This window comes from Pseudophryne corroboree, chromosome 4, assembly GCF_028390025.1.
Source record: "Pseudophryne corroboree isolate aPseCor3 chromosome 4, aPseCor3.hap2, whole genome shotgun sequence".
NCBI lineage: Eukaryota > Metazoa > Chordata > Amphibia > Anura > Myobatrachidae > Pseudophryne > Pseudophryne corroboree.
This window is the reverse complement of record NC_086447.1, coordinates 193,802,013-193,818,962: the sequence shown is the minus strand read 5'-3', so window position 1 is coordinate 193,818,962 and position 16,950 is coordinate 193,802,013. Positions and strand designations below refer to the sequence as shown.

General features: G+C 45.0%; 1 protein-coding gene across 10 annotated transcripts in view; it reads left to right on the top strand.

Moving 5' to 3' along the window:
• The window catches only part of ANKMY1 (ankyrin repeat and MYND domain containing 1), a 301,516-nt gene extending 286,480 nt beyond the window's left edge, over positions 1-15,036 (top strand). For 5 of the 10 annotated variants that reach the window (XM_063915678.1, XM_063915679.1, XM_063915684.1 and 2 more), the window contains 2 exons: positions 11,538-11,669; positions 13,458-15,029. In XM_063915678.1, coding sequence (XP_063771748.1) covers positions 11,538-11,669; positions 13,458-13,612 — 287 coding nt within the window. In that variant the 3' untranslated portion in view covers positions 13,613-15,029. Of the gene's footprint in view, positions 1-11,537; positions 11,670-13,457 lie in introns of all 10 variants that reach the window. The other 5 variants (XM_063915682.1, XM_063915681.1, XM_063915687.1 and 2 more) reach the window with 4 other exon arrangements.
• The last annotated feature ends 1,914 nt before the right edge of the window (positions 15,037-16,950 follow it).

The following is a 16,950-nucleotide window of genomic DNA, read 5'->3' as shown; positions in this document are numbered from 1 at the left end:
TACGTCCTAGAGGATGCTGGGATCCACTTCAGTACCAGGGGTATAGACGGTTCAGCAGGAGCCACGGGCACTTTAAGACTTTTCAAAGGGTGTGAACTGGCCCCTCCCTCTATGCCCCTCCTTCAGACCTCAGTTTTAGAAATGTGCCCAGGCAGACTGGATGCACTCTAGGGGAGCTCTACTGAGTTTCTCTGAAAAGACTTATGTTAGGTTTTTATTTTCAGGGAGAACTACTGGCAACAGTCTCCCTGCTTCGTGGGACTGAGGGGGCAGAAGTAGGAACCAACTTCCTAAAAAGTTTCATGGCTCTGCTTCTGGCTGACAGGACACCATTAGCTCCTGAAGGGTACTGAACGCTAGCTGCGCCTAGATGCTCACTCCCACAGCACGCCGTCACCCCCCTTGCAGAGCCAGAAGTCAGAAGACAGGTAAGTGTAAAAAGACAGATCTTCAATCAAGGTGATGGCTAAAGGTACCACGTGGCTGGCGGGAGCGCAGTGCGCAATGTTGCCCACTCATACACAGGCACTGCAGGGTGCAGGGCACGGGGGGGGGGGGGGGGGGGACAGTGAATTTGGTGCTTTACATTGTGTATTGCATATAAAAAAAAGCGCTGTATGTCAGTGGGCATTTTGTGTTTCACAGGCATTGTGTTACTGGCGCTGGGTTTGTGAATTGGCTGCTCCTATCTGTGTCCTTCTGACAGATTTTACTGTGGGTCTGTCCCCTATAAGTCCCGGAGTGTCTGTGGTGTGTTGGTACACGTGTGTGACATGTCTGAGGCAGGAAGTTCTTCCCCTGAGGGAGCCATTTTAGGGACACAGAGTTGCAATGTGGTGGCGCTGCCGACACACCATGAGCCTGCATGGCTGAAAGAAATATGTGATAGTGTGAATCATACCAGTAGGAGATTAGATAAGTCTGAGTCTCATGCAGAAAGTTGGGGAAAATCAGTTGAAGATGTGATTTTTCAGGGTTCTGCTGTCTCATCCGCAGGCGACCCCTCTGGGTCACATAAAAGACCGTTTGCAAACATTATTTATTTATTTATTTATTAACAGTTTCTTATATAGCGCAGCATATTCCGTTGCGCTTTACAATTAGAACAACAGTAATAGAACAAAACTGGGTAAAAAACAGACAGACAGAGGTAGGAAGGCCCTGCTCGCAAGCTTACAATCTATAGGTTGTACATACTGATACCGACACGGACTCTGATTCTTGTGTCGATGATAGTGATTCCAGGGAGGTAGATCCTATATTGGCAAAAAACATACAATATATAATTGTTGCTATAAAGGAGGTTTTAGAAGTTACGGAAGCCCCTACTGTACCTCAGGAGAAGGCTTATTTCTATAAGGAAAAGAAATGTAAGTTAACTTTCCCTCCTTCCCACGAGCTCAATACTCTTTTTGAGGGAGTGTGGGTGAATCCTGAAAATAAATTTTGTATTCCCAAAAGGATTCAAATTGCTTATCCCTTTCCTTTAGAGGACAGGAAAAGAAGGGAGTCACCCCCGGTGTTAGACAGTGCACTGTCAAGGTTGACAAAAAAGGTGATTCTCCCTGCACCTGGGACGGCTTCACTAAAGGAGCCGGCAGACCGCAAAATGGAGACCATGTTAAAATCTATTTATGTGGCCAATGGTACGCTGCTCAGACCCACCATTGCTTGTGCATGGGTGAGTCGTGCTATTGAAAAATGGTCTGATAACCTGTCATCAGAAATTGACACGATTGATAGAGACGAGATACTCCTAACATTAGGTAATATAAAAGACGCTGCAGCATACATGCTGGAAGCTATGAAGGATATTGGACTCTTGGGTTCAACAGCCGCTACCATGGCAGTATCGGCTCGGAGGGCGTTGTGGATTCGCCAGTGGAATGCTGATGCAGATTCCAAAAGAAATATGGAGGCTCTCCCGTATAAAGGTGAGGCCTTATTTGGTGATGGGCTGGATGCGTTAGTCTCGGCGGCTACCGCAGGTAAGTTGACATTCTTGCCTTATGCTCCTGCACCGGCGAAAAAGACACATCACTCTCACATGCAGTCCTTTCGGCCCAACAAATACAAAAAGGCCAAAGGTTCCCCCTTCTTTGCAGGTAGGGGAAGGGGAAAAGGAAAGAAATCCGCAGCATCTCCAGGATCCCAGGAGCAGAAGTCAACCCCTACTTCTGCCAAATCTACAGCATGACGCTGGGGCTCCCTTGCGGGAGTCCGCTCGGGTGGGCGCACGTCTGAAACTCTTCAGTCAAATTTGGATTCAATCTGGCCTGGACCCATGGGTCTTACAAATAGTCTTCCAAGGGTACAGACTGGAGTTTCAAGACGTCCACCATGCCGATTTTTCAAATCGACCTTGCCAGCTTCTCTTCCAGAAAGAGAGGCAGTAACAACGGCAATTCAAAAACTATGTCAGGATCAGGTCATTGTCCTGGTACCTTTGTCACAAAGAGGAGAAGGTTTTATTCAAGCCTCTTCATAGTTATGAAGCCGGATGGCTCGGTCAGACCTATTTTAAACCTGAAAAATCTGAATCTCTACCTGAAAAGGTTCAAGTTCAAGATGGAATCCCTGAGGGCAGTGATTTCCAGTCTGGAGGAGGGGGACTTCATGGTGTCTGTAGACATAAAGGATGCTTACTTGCATGTTCCCATTTATCCTCTTCACCAAGCTTATCTGAGATTCGCAGTACAGGATTGCCATTACCAGTTCCAGACGTTGCCGTTCGGACTCTCCACGGCACCGAGGGTATTCACCAAGGTGATGGCGGAGATGATGGTCCTCCTTCGTCAAAAAGGAGTCAATATAATTCCTTATCTGGACGATCTCCTGATAAAAGCGAGATCCAGGGAACAGTTGGTGCAGAACATCGCACTCTCCCTGTCAGTACTCCAACAACACGGTTGGATCATAAATTTTCCAAAGTCACAGCTGGAACCAACGATAAGATTGTCCTTTTTAGGGATGATTCTGGACACAGAAGTACAGAGCGTATTTCTTCCAGTGGAAAAGGCTCTGGAAATCCAGAAATTGGTCAAATAAATATTGAAACGAGGCCATACAGTTTGGCCGATTTCATGCCAGAGTATTCCAGTGGGACCTGTTGGACAAGTGGTCCGGATCCCACCTACACATGCACCGGAAGATAATCCTGTCCTCCAAAGCCAGGATTTTGCTCCTGTGGTGGCTACACAGTTCTCACCTACTAGAGGGACGCAGGTTCGGGATTCAGGACTGGGTCCTGGTAACCACGGATGCAAGTCTCCGAGGCTGGGGAGCTGTCACACAGGGGGAAAGCTTCCAAGGAAAATGGTCAAGTCAGGAAGCCTGCCTTCACATAAACGTTCTGGAATTGAGAGCCATTTACAACGGCCTTCTACAAGCGGTACATCTTCTTCAAGATCATCCCGTGCAGATCCAGTCGTACAATGTAACGGCAGTCACATACGTAAACAGGCAAGGCGGAACGAAAAGCAGAGCGACAATGGCAGAGGTGACAAGGATTATCCTCTGGGCAGAAAGACATGCAAGAGCTCTGTCAGCAATTTTCATTCCGGGAGTGGACAACTGGGAAGCAGACTTCCTCAGCAGACACGATCTCCATCCAGGAGAGTGGGGCCTCCACCAAGAAGTCTTCGCAGAGGTGACAAGTCGTTGGGGAGTTCCTCAAGTAGACATGATGGCATCTCGTCTAAACAAGAAGCTTCAGAGATATTGTTCCAGGTCGAGAGACCCTCAAGCAATAGCAGTGGATGCACTGGTGACCCTGTGGGTGTTTCGGTCGGTATATATGTTCCCTCCACTTCCACTGATTCCAAACGTTCTCAGAATAATAAGAAGAACAAGAGTTTGAGCAGTCTTCATTGCCCCAGACTGGCCAAGGAGGGCTTGGTATCCAGATCTTCAGGAGTTGCTCATAGAAAATCCTCAGCCTCTTCCTCCTCGAGAGGACCTACTACAGCAGGGGCCATGTGTGTATCAAGACTTACCGCGACTACGTTTGACGGCATGGCTGTTGAGCGCCGGATCCTAGCCTGAAAGGGTATTCCCAGGGAAGTCATCCCTACTCTTATTCAGGCCAGGAAAGTAGTAACGTCTAAACATTACCACCGTATTTGGAGAAAATATGTGTCTTGATGTGAATCCAAGAAGGCTCCAATGGAAAAGTTTGAATTGGGACGTTTTCTCCATTTTCTGCAGGCTGGTGTGGATGCGGGCCTTAGATTGGGATCAATCAAAGTCCAGATTTTGGCCTTGTCAGCTTTCTTTCAAAAACAATTGACCTCCCTTCCAGAAGTTCAGACATTCGTGAAAGGGGTTCTGCACATCCAGCCTCCATTTGTGCCTCCAGTGGCACCATGGGATCTTAATGTGGTGTTGCAGTTCCTTCAATCAGATTGGTTTGAACCTCTGCAGGGGATAGAATTGAAGTTTCTCACTTGGAAAGTGGTGATGGATTGGCCTTGGCATCCACGAGGCGGGTGTCTGAGTTGGGGCCTTGTCTCATAAGAGCCCTTACCTGATCTTCCATGAAGATAGGGCGGAGTTGAGAACTCGCCAACATTTTCTTCCAAAGGTGCTTTCATCTTTCCACATAAACCAACTGTGGTGCCAATAGTTACTGACACTTTCACTGAGTCAAAGTCTCTAGATGTGGTTAGAGCTTTGAAGATTTATGTCGCTAGAACAGCTCGGATACGGAAAACAGAGGCTCTTTTTGTCCTTTATGCTCCCAACAAGATTGGGTGTCCTGCTTCTAAGCAGACTATTGCGCGCTGGATTATGTCCTGACAAAGGCTCCAATTAGAGCCGAAACGCGTCGACAGATACTGGTATTGTGACCTGGAATATCTTTTAATCATCTTGGGGACCTGAAGGTATTGTTTCTACCATTCACGTTTTTAGGGGGTCCAGACTTCCCCGCTTGCTGTGTATGGTGGTTATTTTTTCCTTCTGTGGAACCCGATTTTTTTAGACATCTTTTTTCCTTTTTTATTATTATGATGTATGTATTAAGTGCATGTATTTCTACTCCAACTATGGGGTGTATGTAACTCAATTTTAAGAAGAATATATAAAAGACTTATTTTTTATCCCTGTGGACTGGTTTCCTTGGAAAAGATTTTTTATTGGTTTTCTTCACTGGATGTTGCACTCTTTGTGAATTATTGCCATAAGACATCACGGACGAAAGAAACCCAGATAGGAGGGAGATTTCTATTTGTTCGTGTGAGTAGGGTACGCACCATCTATAAACAAGATAAAAGAAACCTTTATTGGGTGGGGCATTCCCTTCCTCATAAGTGAGTTGGGTACGCACCCCCCATATACATTTCGGTGGAGGTTACACTGGGTTTTATCACAAAGAAACCATTACACACGTTTAGTGGAATTCCACATTGTGAGTTGGGGTACGCCCTATTTATTAATGCTATCTTTCCTTGGGATTTAGAGGGCTATTTAGGTTAATAGCCATAAGACATCTCTACACATTGTGTATCACTCTTTTTCCATATAACTCACGGGAACTGAGAAATTCCAGGATTAAGAGAAGACTAAGGAGATGCGTATGAAGCCGCCGTTTTGACTAAACCAAACAAACCTTTTGAGGCTTGTCATCTTCCCTCTCTCAAGTGAGTTGGGTACGCATCTCTTCTACACAATTTCTAGTGGAGGTCCCGTGTGGTCTGATATTGTTATATATATTTTTGGGTCATACCACTGTGAGATAGGAATCTTCAGGGAGAGGTTATACAAGATCGTGGGATAAAGAAACTGTTACGTGCACAGTATTAAACATTCGATTGTGAGTTGGGGTACGAGCCGCAGATCTTCTGAATTTTCCTTTGGGGGTCCAGTTGGCTATATGTTATGAAACAGATTCAAGATATTTCTACACATTTGTTCTTCTTTTTTTCTTGTTTCATACATTGGACTGGAGCTGAATAAACCCTCCACTAAAACCACTTTTTGAAGACGGAGACTAAGGACTACTATTGTGGATATATAAGGAATGTATCATTTATTTTCTTATTAGTGAGCGCTCATACGAGTATTTTCTTCCGTTAAATTGTTGTATACCTTCAATCAGATTGGTTTGAACCTCTGCAGGGGATAGAATTGAAGTTTCTCAAAGTGGTGATGGATTGGCCTTGGCATCCGCGAGGCGGGTGTCTGAGTTGGGGGCCTTGTCTCATAAGAGCCCTTACCTGATCTTCCATGAAGATAGGGCGGAGTTGAGAACTCGCCAACATTTTCTTCCAAAGGTGGTTTCATCTTTCCACATAAACCAACCTATTGTGGTGCCAATAGTTACTGACACTTTCACTGAGTCAAAGTCTCTAGATGTGGTTAGAGCTTTGATGATTTATGTCGCTAGAACAGCTCGGATACGGAAAACAGAGGCTCTTTTTGTCCTTTATGCTCCCAACAAGATTGGGTGTCCTGCTTCTAAGCAGACTATTGCGCGCTGGATCAGAGGGACGATTCAGCACGCTCATTCTACGGCAGACTTGCCGGTACCGAAGTCGGTGAAAGCCCATTCTACTAGGAAAGTGGGCTCATCCTGGGCGGCTGCCCGGGGGGTCTCGGCTTTACAACTTTGCTGAGCAGCTACTTGGTCAGGGTCAGACACATTTGCTAAATTTTATAAGTTTGACACTTTGGCCGATGAGGACCTCAAGTTTGGTCAATTGGTGCTGCAAGGTCATCCGCACTCTCCCGTCCGTACTGGAGCTTTGGTATAACCCCATGGTACTGAAGTGGACCCCAGCATCCTCTAGGACGTATGAGAAAACAGGATTTTAATACCTACCGGTAAATCCTTTTCTCCTAGTCCGTAGAGGATGCTGGGCACCCGACCCAGTGCGTACTTTACCTGCAGTTTTGTTCATTATAGTTACACAAGTTGTGTTACATTTGTTTTCAGCATGTTGCTGCAAATGGTTCATGCCTGTTGGCGTGTGTTATGTTGAATGCCATGTTGTGCGGCATGGTTGAGGTGTGAGCTGATATGAATCTCACCATTAGTATAAAAGTTAATCCTTTCCTCGAAATGTCCGCCTCCCTGGGCACAGTTCCTATAACTGAGGTCTGGAGGAGGGTCATAGAGGGAGGAGCCAGTTCACACCCTTTGAAAAGTCTTAAAGTGCCCATGGCTCCTGCGGAACCGTCTATACTCCATGGTACTGAAGTGGACCCCAGCATCCTCTATGGACTAGGAGAAAAGGATTTACCGGTAGGTATTAACATCCTGTTATTCTTTACATTTTTGCGCTTAGTGACAAGCAAATAGCTCAGGCTGTGTTTCAGCTCTTGCCTGCAAGCATTATGTTTTTTTTGTAGCTAACAAGCGGAGGTCTGAAACTCAGATCGTAGATGTGCAAAAAACCACACCTCTATGATCAAAATCTCTGACATGCGGGGGGACGCCCAGCACAGGGCTAATGCTCCCCGCATGCCAGGTCCTCCCTCCCACCACTTACCGCAGACATGCAAAAGCAACACATAGTGGCGATGCTTTCGCACCTGTCGAGAAGCTCCCTGCCTACGCAGCCTACCCGCCATGTTTAGGATCACAGCGGCTTCTTGTGACATCACATAGCCGCCACAGCCCGCCTCGCAAACGGTCCGGACATGCCTGCGTTATCCAGACCGCACCCCATCCCCAGGGCCGCTGCATCGTCACTGACACGCCACCTCCCCGCGTCTTCCTCTGACTGTCAATCAGGAAGAGGCGATCGCACAAGTGAGATGCCGTCGCATCTCACTGTGTGCGCACGTGCAGTGCAGCTTCTGCGTGTGCACACACTACACCGGGCATCAGACTGCAAATGCTGCCGCTGCAGCGTTCCAGTCTGAATTAGGCCCCATATTTGCATGTATTTGTAGTAGTGATGAGCCGGTTCGGTTCCTCGGAATCCGACCCCCCCCGAACTGCACCCATTTTACACGGGTCCGAGGCATACTCGGATTCTCCCGTATGGCTTGGTTAACCCGAGCGCGCCCGAACGTCATCATCCCGCTGTCGGATTCTCGCGAGATTCGGATTCTATATAAGGAGCCACGCATCGCCGCCATTTTTCACTCGTGCATTGGAAATTATAGTGAGAGGACGTGGCTGGCGTCCTCTCACTTTGTTTCAGAACTTTCAGGGGGCTGCAAATATCTTTATTCTGGGGACCAGCAGTATTATAGGAGGAGTACAGTGCAGAGTTTTGCTGACCAGTGACCACCAGTATTATACGTAGTCTGCCTGAAAAACGCTCCATATCTGTGCTCAGTGTGCTGCATATATCTGTGCTCACACTGCTTTATTGTGGGGACTGGGGACCAGCAGTATTATATAGGAGGAGTACAGTGCAGAGTTTTGCTGACCAGTGACCACCAGTATACGTTGTCTGCCTGAAAACGCTCCATATCTGTGCTCAGTGTGCTGCATATATCTGTGCTCACACTGCTTTATTGTGGGGACTGGGGACCAGCAGTATTATATAGGAGGAGTACAGTGCAGAGTTTTGCTGACCAGTGACCACCAGTATACGTTGTCTGCCTGAAAAACGCTCTATATCTGTGCTCAGTGTGCTGCATATATCTGTGCTCACACTGCTTTATTGTGGGGACTAGGGACCAGCAGTATTATATAGGAGGAGTACAGTGCAGAGTTTTGCTAAACAGTGACCACCAGTATTATACGTTCTCTGCCTGAAAAACGCTCCATATCTGTGCTACATTGTAGTATATAGTAGGAGTACAGTGCATAATTTTGCTGACCACCAGTATATAATATATAGGAGTACGGTACAGAAGGCCACTGCTCTACCTACCTCTGTGTCGTCAAGTATACTATCCATCCATACCTGTGGTGCATTTCAGTTGTGCACAGTATATATAGTAGTAGGCCATTGCTATTGATACTGGCATATAATTCCACACATTAAAAAATGGAGAACAAAAATGTGGAGGGTAAAATAGGGAAAGATCAAGATCCACTTCCACCTCGTGCTGAAGCTGCTGCCACTAGTCATGGCCGAGATGATGAAATGCCATCAATGTCATCTGCCAAGACCGATGCCCAATGTCATAGTAGAGAGCATGTAAAATCCAAAAAACAAAAGTTTAGTAAAATGACCCAAAAATCAAAATGAAAAGCGTCTGAGGAGAAGCGTAAACTTGCCAATATGCCATTTACGACACGGAGTGGCAAGGAACGGCTGAGGCCCTGGCCTATGTTCATGGCTAGTGGTTCAGCTTCACATGAGGATGGAAGCATCCTAGATGGGCCAGGTGTTTGTGTCGGCCACTTGGGTCGCTTAGCTTAGTCACACAGCTACCTCATTGCGCCTCTTTTTTTCTTTGCATCATGTGCTGTTTGGGGACTATTTTTTTGAAGTGCCATCCTGTCTGACACTGCAGTGCCACTCCTAGATGGGCCAGGTGTTTGTGTCGGCCACTTGGGTCGCTTAGCTTAGTCACACAGCTACCTCATTGCGCCTCTTTTTTTCTTTGCATCATGTGCTGTTTGGGGACTATTTTTTAAATCTGCCATCCTGTCTGACACTGCAGTGCCACTCCTAGATGGGCCAGGTGTTTGTGTCGGCCACTTGGGTCGCTTAGCTTAGTCACACAGCTACCTCATTGCGCCTCTTTTTTTCTTTGCATCATGTGCTGATTGGGGACTATTTTTTTGAAGTGCCATCCTGTCTGACACTGCAGTGCCACTCCTAGATGGGCCAGGTGTTTGTGTCGGCCGCTTGGGTCGCTTAGCAAGGTCATCCAGCGACCTCGGTGCAAATTTTAGGACTAAAAATAATATTGTGAGGTGTGAGGTGTTCAGAATATACTGAAAATGAGTGGAAATTATGGTTATTGAGGTTAATAATACTATGGGATCAAAATGACCCCCAAATTCTATGATTTAAGCTGAATCCAACAAAAAAAATTCAGGGAGGTTTTGCCAAAATGCGTCCGAATACAAAACACGGCCGCGGAACCGAATCCAAAACCAAAATACAAAACCCGAAAAATGTCCGGTGCACATCTCTAATTTGTTGCCACCTCCCAGTCACCACCGATGAATACCCACCTGGCATTGTGCTAGAGAACACTGCACATGTGCAGGTCTCTGGGCAGGGTCGAAACTAGGGGTTTTGTCACCCAGGGCAAGGTAGTAATTTTCCGCCCCCTGGGCTGCACAGAGTATAACAGCAGCTGGTTAAAGTCCAAATACACATAAGGCAAAATGTCACTATTGATTAGCACAGTACAGTAATTGTGCTGATTCCATGTGTTTGTTGTGGTGTCTGTGTTAAGGCACAGCGCTTCTATTAATTGTCACTCTGGCCAGTGGGGTTAGTGGGGGATACACCTTCCGGCACTTTACTCGCCCACTATCCCTGCGGGTTGGCAGTAGCTGGCTGTGGTGTCCCTTGATTGCAGCCGTCAGACTACCTAGTCTGTCTATCCTCAGTGCCGGGCCACAGCTGTGTGGTGGAATGCCTGCCGGCAGACTGATCCATGCTGCTGGTCTTGCTGTGCGCACAGAGTGGTATCAATTGCTCCGCTATCAACATAGTGCCCTCACCCAGCCTAACGGAGGGGAGTGGTAATGCATCCTGGCCTGTTGAAGACTGCGGGACTGGAGCTCTGTGCCCCCTCAAATCCTGTGCCCGAGGCATATGCGCCCCCCCAGTTGTGGCCCTGCTCCGGGAACATGGCACCAGTGCAGACATGGGACCCAGAGAGATGAGTATAAGTAAATTAATGCAGGGTGTGCGGAGTGGTCCCATGGAGCGGTTCTTGGCGCGGGCAAGCAGTGCCTGCACCGAGGCGCTGCGGCCAGCGGGCGCAATCACCATGCAGGCGCCTGCCGCCCACTCGCATCCCGCATATCTCAGTCCCTGGCTGCAGCAGGCGCCCGCTGCAGCCGGCATCATTCTCTGACGCTAGAGGTCATAATTGACCTCTAATGTCCGTGCGGCACTATGGGAGAGGCGTCATGACGTCTCTCCCATAGATCCGAGGAGCGGGTGGCTAGAGACAGGGGGCAGCAGCGGTCGGGAAGCAGGAGCGGGGCTGGTGAGTATTGTGTGGTTGTTGTTTTTTTTGTGTGTGTAAGCGGTGCTACCAGGGAGCACATCTATTTGGGCCAAATCTACTGGGGGCATATCTAATGGGGGCACATCTACAGGGTGCACGTCTTCTGGGGGCATATCTACTATTTCTTTTGGGGGCACTACTATTAGGGGCACGTCTGCTAGGGGCAAATCTGCTGGGGGCAAATCTACGGGGGGCACAAGGTACTATTCTGTGGTCATGCCCCTTTCCTATGAAGACACGCCCCTATTTTTTGGCACGCACTAACCCTGTTTTGCCTGGGGGGGGTCCCAAAGGAAACTTTCGCCCTGGGCGCCACAAGGTCTAGAACCGGCCCTGGGTCCCATTATGAATACACTAATGATTAGATCTCGTGCAGAAACTGCGCAACCTAACTACTTCTCACTCTTTTTTTTTTCTTCTTTTTTTTAATAAAGGGAAACTCAGTGGCAAGATGTCTCCAGTAAAAATAACAAGGAAAAATATATCAGGGAGCCTGCACACTGAGAAAGAGTCATCTCATCCTGACCGATGGGCCCATACAAGTCAGGACTGTGTCCCAAGTACCAGTGAGAGCTACAGTTATAATTAATAGTGGTAGACAAAATAGTAGACATAATAACCACTTTGTTTCTAGTGTAAGCAGACATTGGGGCTGTTTTTATTTAGTGTCACATTTTTGCCTTGCTTGTGTGTGCTTATTTGAGTGCACTTACAGTACTACAGGATTCACATAGCCACTCTCCTAGTGTGGAACTATTCTACCCTCTACAAACACACCACCCTCCACCTAGGTAGACTAGAACAAAGCCTGGGCCATTTGTTGCTGGACTCTCTATGGGGTCATATTGTTTTAGATTTGTTGGATGTGAAAACTTATACCAGAGGTATTTTGGGGGTCGTTAGTGATGAGACACAGAAAATAGCAATTATACAAATTGTGTTAAAAGAAGATGATCCTCATGGGTGGTAATAAGGCATAGTGGTTGGGAAATGTGATGTTTGTAAAATAACAAAATAAAAATTGGGAAAGTGAGAGTAGATGACAATAATGACAATGTTATGCAAAATTCCATTAGTGTAAATAGTGTTAAATCCAAGTACTAGGGAAATGTATACGCTGGGAGTTTAGCCCTACAGGGCAAATAGTGGTGAAGATGATAAGTAGCCACATGGATCTACATGGAAAAGGTTAACAAGTGAATGAATATATCACACTAAGGAATAAAGGCATTGGAAAAGGGAAATACATAAGAGCAGGACATATAGATATGTAAATAAATAAAGAGGTACATAAGATAGAAATATACTTTAGGTGGCAGGTTTCTTTCTGGGCAGAGAGAAAGTTCCGAACGCAACGGAGGAAAGGGTTCTTCACTGTTAGGGCAATCAGGATGTGGAATTCCCTGCCAGGGAAGGTGGTAATGGCGGACTCTGTAATTGGATTTAAAAAAGGAATGGATAAATTTCTGAATGAAAAAGCTATCCAAGGTTATAATACTTAAAATATCAACGTGGTTAGTCCGGGGGTAACATGAGTTATAGTATCTAACTAGTCCTAAAACATTATTTAGCAAGTATGTAGAATCATCACAACTTAAAACAGGTTGAACACGATGGGCAATTTGCCTCTATTCCACCTCAAATGCTATGCTACTATGTTACTATGTTACGCGTTTCACCACACGTTAGGTTTCCTATCTTCCTCTTACAACATTTGAGCAGTTCACCCCTTTGTTTGGTGTTGTGATCAGTGTGTACAATCAAGTGCTACAGCGTCTAGTGGACCATACCATTTGGTTATACTGTCCACTGTTACTTTTAGTTGTTTGAGTTACAGTATTACAGTATTACAGTATACAATACAGAATAGTATGTACTACCATTGGATGGTGTATAATCATGTAAACCTTAATGCATGCTCTACAATACAGCAGAATACAGTATTTAAAAGAGCAAAAGTCATTGTATCACATTGGTCTTGCAACATAGTGGCTGATTTGGAAATACACTGGTTTTCATATTGTAAAATGCGCAAACTGGCTCAACGTATGCACGTAAAATGTTTAAACAACATATGAGTTAAGCAATGAACACAGCCTCTCAATATCTATAGAATGAGTCTTTTGAGCTCCTTGACGTGACCTGCAGCTCTGTAGTTGTTGCCAATCTCCCATCAAACTCCTATATCTCACGGTACTGGGAGTTATAACTGAGCAGCAGAGCTACATGTTGGCTTCACATAGAAAGTATCCTGGGATAGAATGAGCTAATGTCACAGGCGTATGCAGAAAGATGACATCATTAGATCTCATTCAGGAACTGTGCATCTTAACTACTTCTCTTTGTTTTAAAAGGGAAGGTCAGTGACAAGATGTCCCCAACCAAAGGAACAAGGAGACAACCATCAAAGCCTCTCCGCCCCAAGAGAGAGTCATCCCAGCCTGTCCAAAGGGCTCGTACAAGTCGGGATTATGATCCAAGTCCCTATGAGAACTACAGCTATAATTAGTGGCAGGACTTACCTCCTTATTTCTACAGTAAAGCAGAGGACTGTAAACCGACCATTCAAGCTGTCTTTAGTTATCAGTGTCATAACGTGATATGTACATTTCTTTGTGAGCTCATTTGAATGCACTTACAGTAGTAAAGAACTCACCTAAGCAGTCTCCTAGCATGGAAGCATTGTGGTCCCTACATGAGACAATCCTCCGCCTAGTTACACTGGAAGAAGCTATACTGTGACGCACTGGGCTGTTCCAGACGTCCTCGATTTATATGTACCAGGCGGTGTGGCATATAACTTTATCCCAGCAGGGTTTGTGGATTTAAGAACAAGAATAAAATAGTAGGAATGTTATTTGTTATAGGCACACAAAATAACTTTGTACATTATGATAAATTATCTTAAATCAGTGTAATTAGAAATATGGATGGTAATTAGATAGAAGGTGGTTTACGCCCATATTTTCTAGTATTGCCGAGGCCAGGTTGTGTGTCTTTCTATGCAGTCTTGCTGGCCTCAGCTACGGAGCTGAGATTGCCAATGTGAGTAACCTCAGGGATACTCCGATGGCTGATGGTCTCACAGATGATCCAGTTGGATGTACAATGCCAGGAGGAGGCTATGAATGCTAAATTGATTTCTCACAAATATTTAAAATGCCCGCTCTAATATATATTGTAAATGCCTGCACATCTTATTACCATATCCCATAAATGTGCGCTGTACATCGCACAACACTGCATCCCATAATAGAAAACAAAACACCCACACATTATCTGATTTCCAAAGCTCGTTGATGTATATATTTGTTATTAAAAAGGATATGGATTCAATATATATTACAAAGTACAGTATACCTATAGTTACAACTCATACAGTAAGCAGTTAATACATAAAGTTACATACAGTTACATGCCAGCGATACAATACCATTCCCTCAATGTATCTTATATATCTCTTTCTCTGTAAAGTAATGTTGGGACTCCATCTTCCTCTGAGACCAAACCAGGAACTGAATTGGCAGCAAGTGCATCATCCTCTGAGACCAAAAAGCAAGTAACTTCCTGTGTGGTCAGCAGAGTATTATCTAGTTTCTGGGGGAGGGGTTCATGGTGAGTCACTATTCTCTTTGTATATGGTAATCAGATTCAGCCTTGAAGACATCCAAAGGGCTGGCCTGAGTTCCCTGTCCACTGTAACATTCATTGTTCTAACAAAGTGATTTTAGCTTTTATACATGTAATCATAATTCCGTGTTGCAATGTACTACAACTTAATAACAAGTATCAAATGAATCTACACATCAAGCTGGTTTCTTTAATAGTAAACATGACAGGTCTATCTGGTTCCATTCAAATAATACACATACATGACACCACTTCATTACATATACAATTCTAAATCATCATGATGTCTGGCGCTTGATATTATTATAATTATGTACTGTATGAAATAAGTGTCGAATCCATCTCTGTGGCATGTCCATGTAAATGCGTATGTTACCATATTTTGCTGTGCTCGCTGCGCGTATTTGCAAGTATAGCGACTTAAATGTGTGTAGTTTGTATGTTCTCTTGATGTAATATTTTTTTGACTTCGACAGTCCACCCTTTGGCAGTAAACAATAACTGCCATCAATTATTAACATAAGAAAAAATATTTCATACCATAATCGGTGACCTAGACACAAGTATGTATACATTTCGCAAATCAGACACCTGACTGTATTTGGGGAAGACAGGGAGGAGGACGAGACATCCTGTATATGCATTCGGCGGTCACGGGACCACTGGTTGGGTGTGGGACAACATTCAACCTATAGAGTATGCTGGGACAGTGCTTTGGCCTATAATGTCTGATTTGCGACGAACATTTCACACATACATGTACCTACGTCTTTGTACACTGATGTTTGGATTCAATTGAGGTTATGCTGGGTAGGTGAAAAAGACACAAACAAATCGTGTCAGTGACATATAAAATTCTAAATTATTCTCATGATCTATATATTCCTATCATTTTCTGAACATTGTTTCCATTTCTGGAACATATGCTAGGTCTGTTTAATCATTGAACAAGGGTTATAAGTAGTGTCCTTCCTAAATAACATAAACCTTCGGCGTTCGGGGAGAGCCACTCATAAACCTTTCTTCCACATATATTGAGCTCTTTATCTGCAATGTGTGAATAGCCATTGTCTGACTGTCCCTGATTACCTCTGAACTCCATAACTACTAGAACTTTGATTTTTCTCTGACTTTAACAAACTGATCGGCTAATCCTGGGATCCTATAAGGAAATCACTCCTTCCTACAGAACCAGTTCCAGTCCCACACTCGACGACTCATAAAAAAAAACCTTGCAAAAATAGAATATCCTGAAAGAAAATGTTTGTCAGCGGGAAAGAGAAAAGATAAATAGAACAAAACAACTCTTGTTCATAACAAATCAGTTACAATGACTGGTCTTTCTGCAATCCTTTAGTACGCTCAGGTAGTGTTCAACAGTGCCGCCTCTCAGTCTTCACGGAACAGAGTCTCTGGTGATACTTTTGCGATCTCTTTGCCTTGCTCTTTGAATACACAGTTCACTTGGAACACACAGTTCACTTTGCTCTCCACCTTGCTCTTTGAACACACAGTTCACTTGGAACACACAGTTCACTACGAACACACAGTTCACAAACTCGATGAATGTGAGCAATAAACTACTTTGTCACGAGTTCTCTCCGGGTCAGCGAACTTCTTGCAGTGGGACGAGTGGACCCAAATCTCTCTTTCGGCGACCTTTAGTGCTGTCAACAAATCTTGGTATGGTCCTTCCCACCTGTCTATTAGGCAACCTGAGCGTAAGGGCAATCACACAGTCTCTTGGTTCATAATCAATACCAGCAATCAACAGTTTCAAGTTCTTTTGTCAAGTTCTCAAATGCTGGCTCATCTCAACAAGTTACTGTACTGTCACCTCATTGGTGTATTTCTGATCATTGTGCAGATCAATCATGACATGAGGTTGTCTTTCAAAAACAACCAAAAAGACACAAATACCAAAACCAAAACAAATTTCGAAGAGGGTAATTCGTCGAGTGAAGATCTGGGAGTGGTTCCGAAGCTACATAATACTAGTGTCAGTATCTATGATCACAATAGTACAATTTCAGGCTTTGCTCCTACTTCTAGGGGTACCATTATCTACACACAAATTTCTGCGCAATTTTTCTTTGCGGTTAACACAGCAGCATCTGTGGCGGCAGGAAATGCCTCTACCCAGTTTGAGAAAACATCAGTGCACACCAATACATAACAATAATTCCTAAAGGGTGTTAACTGTACGAAGTCGATTTG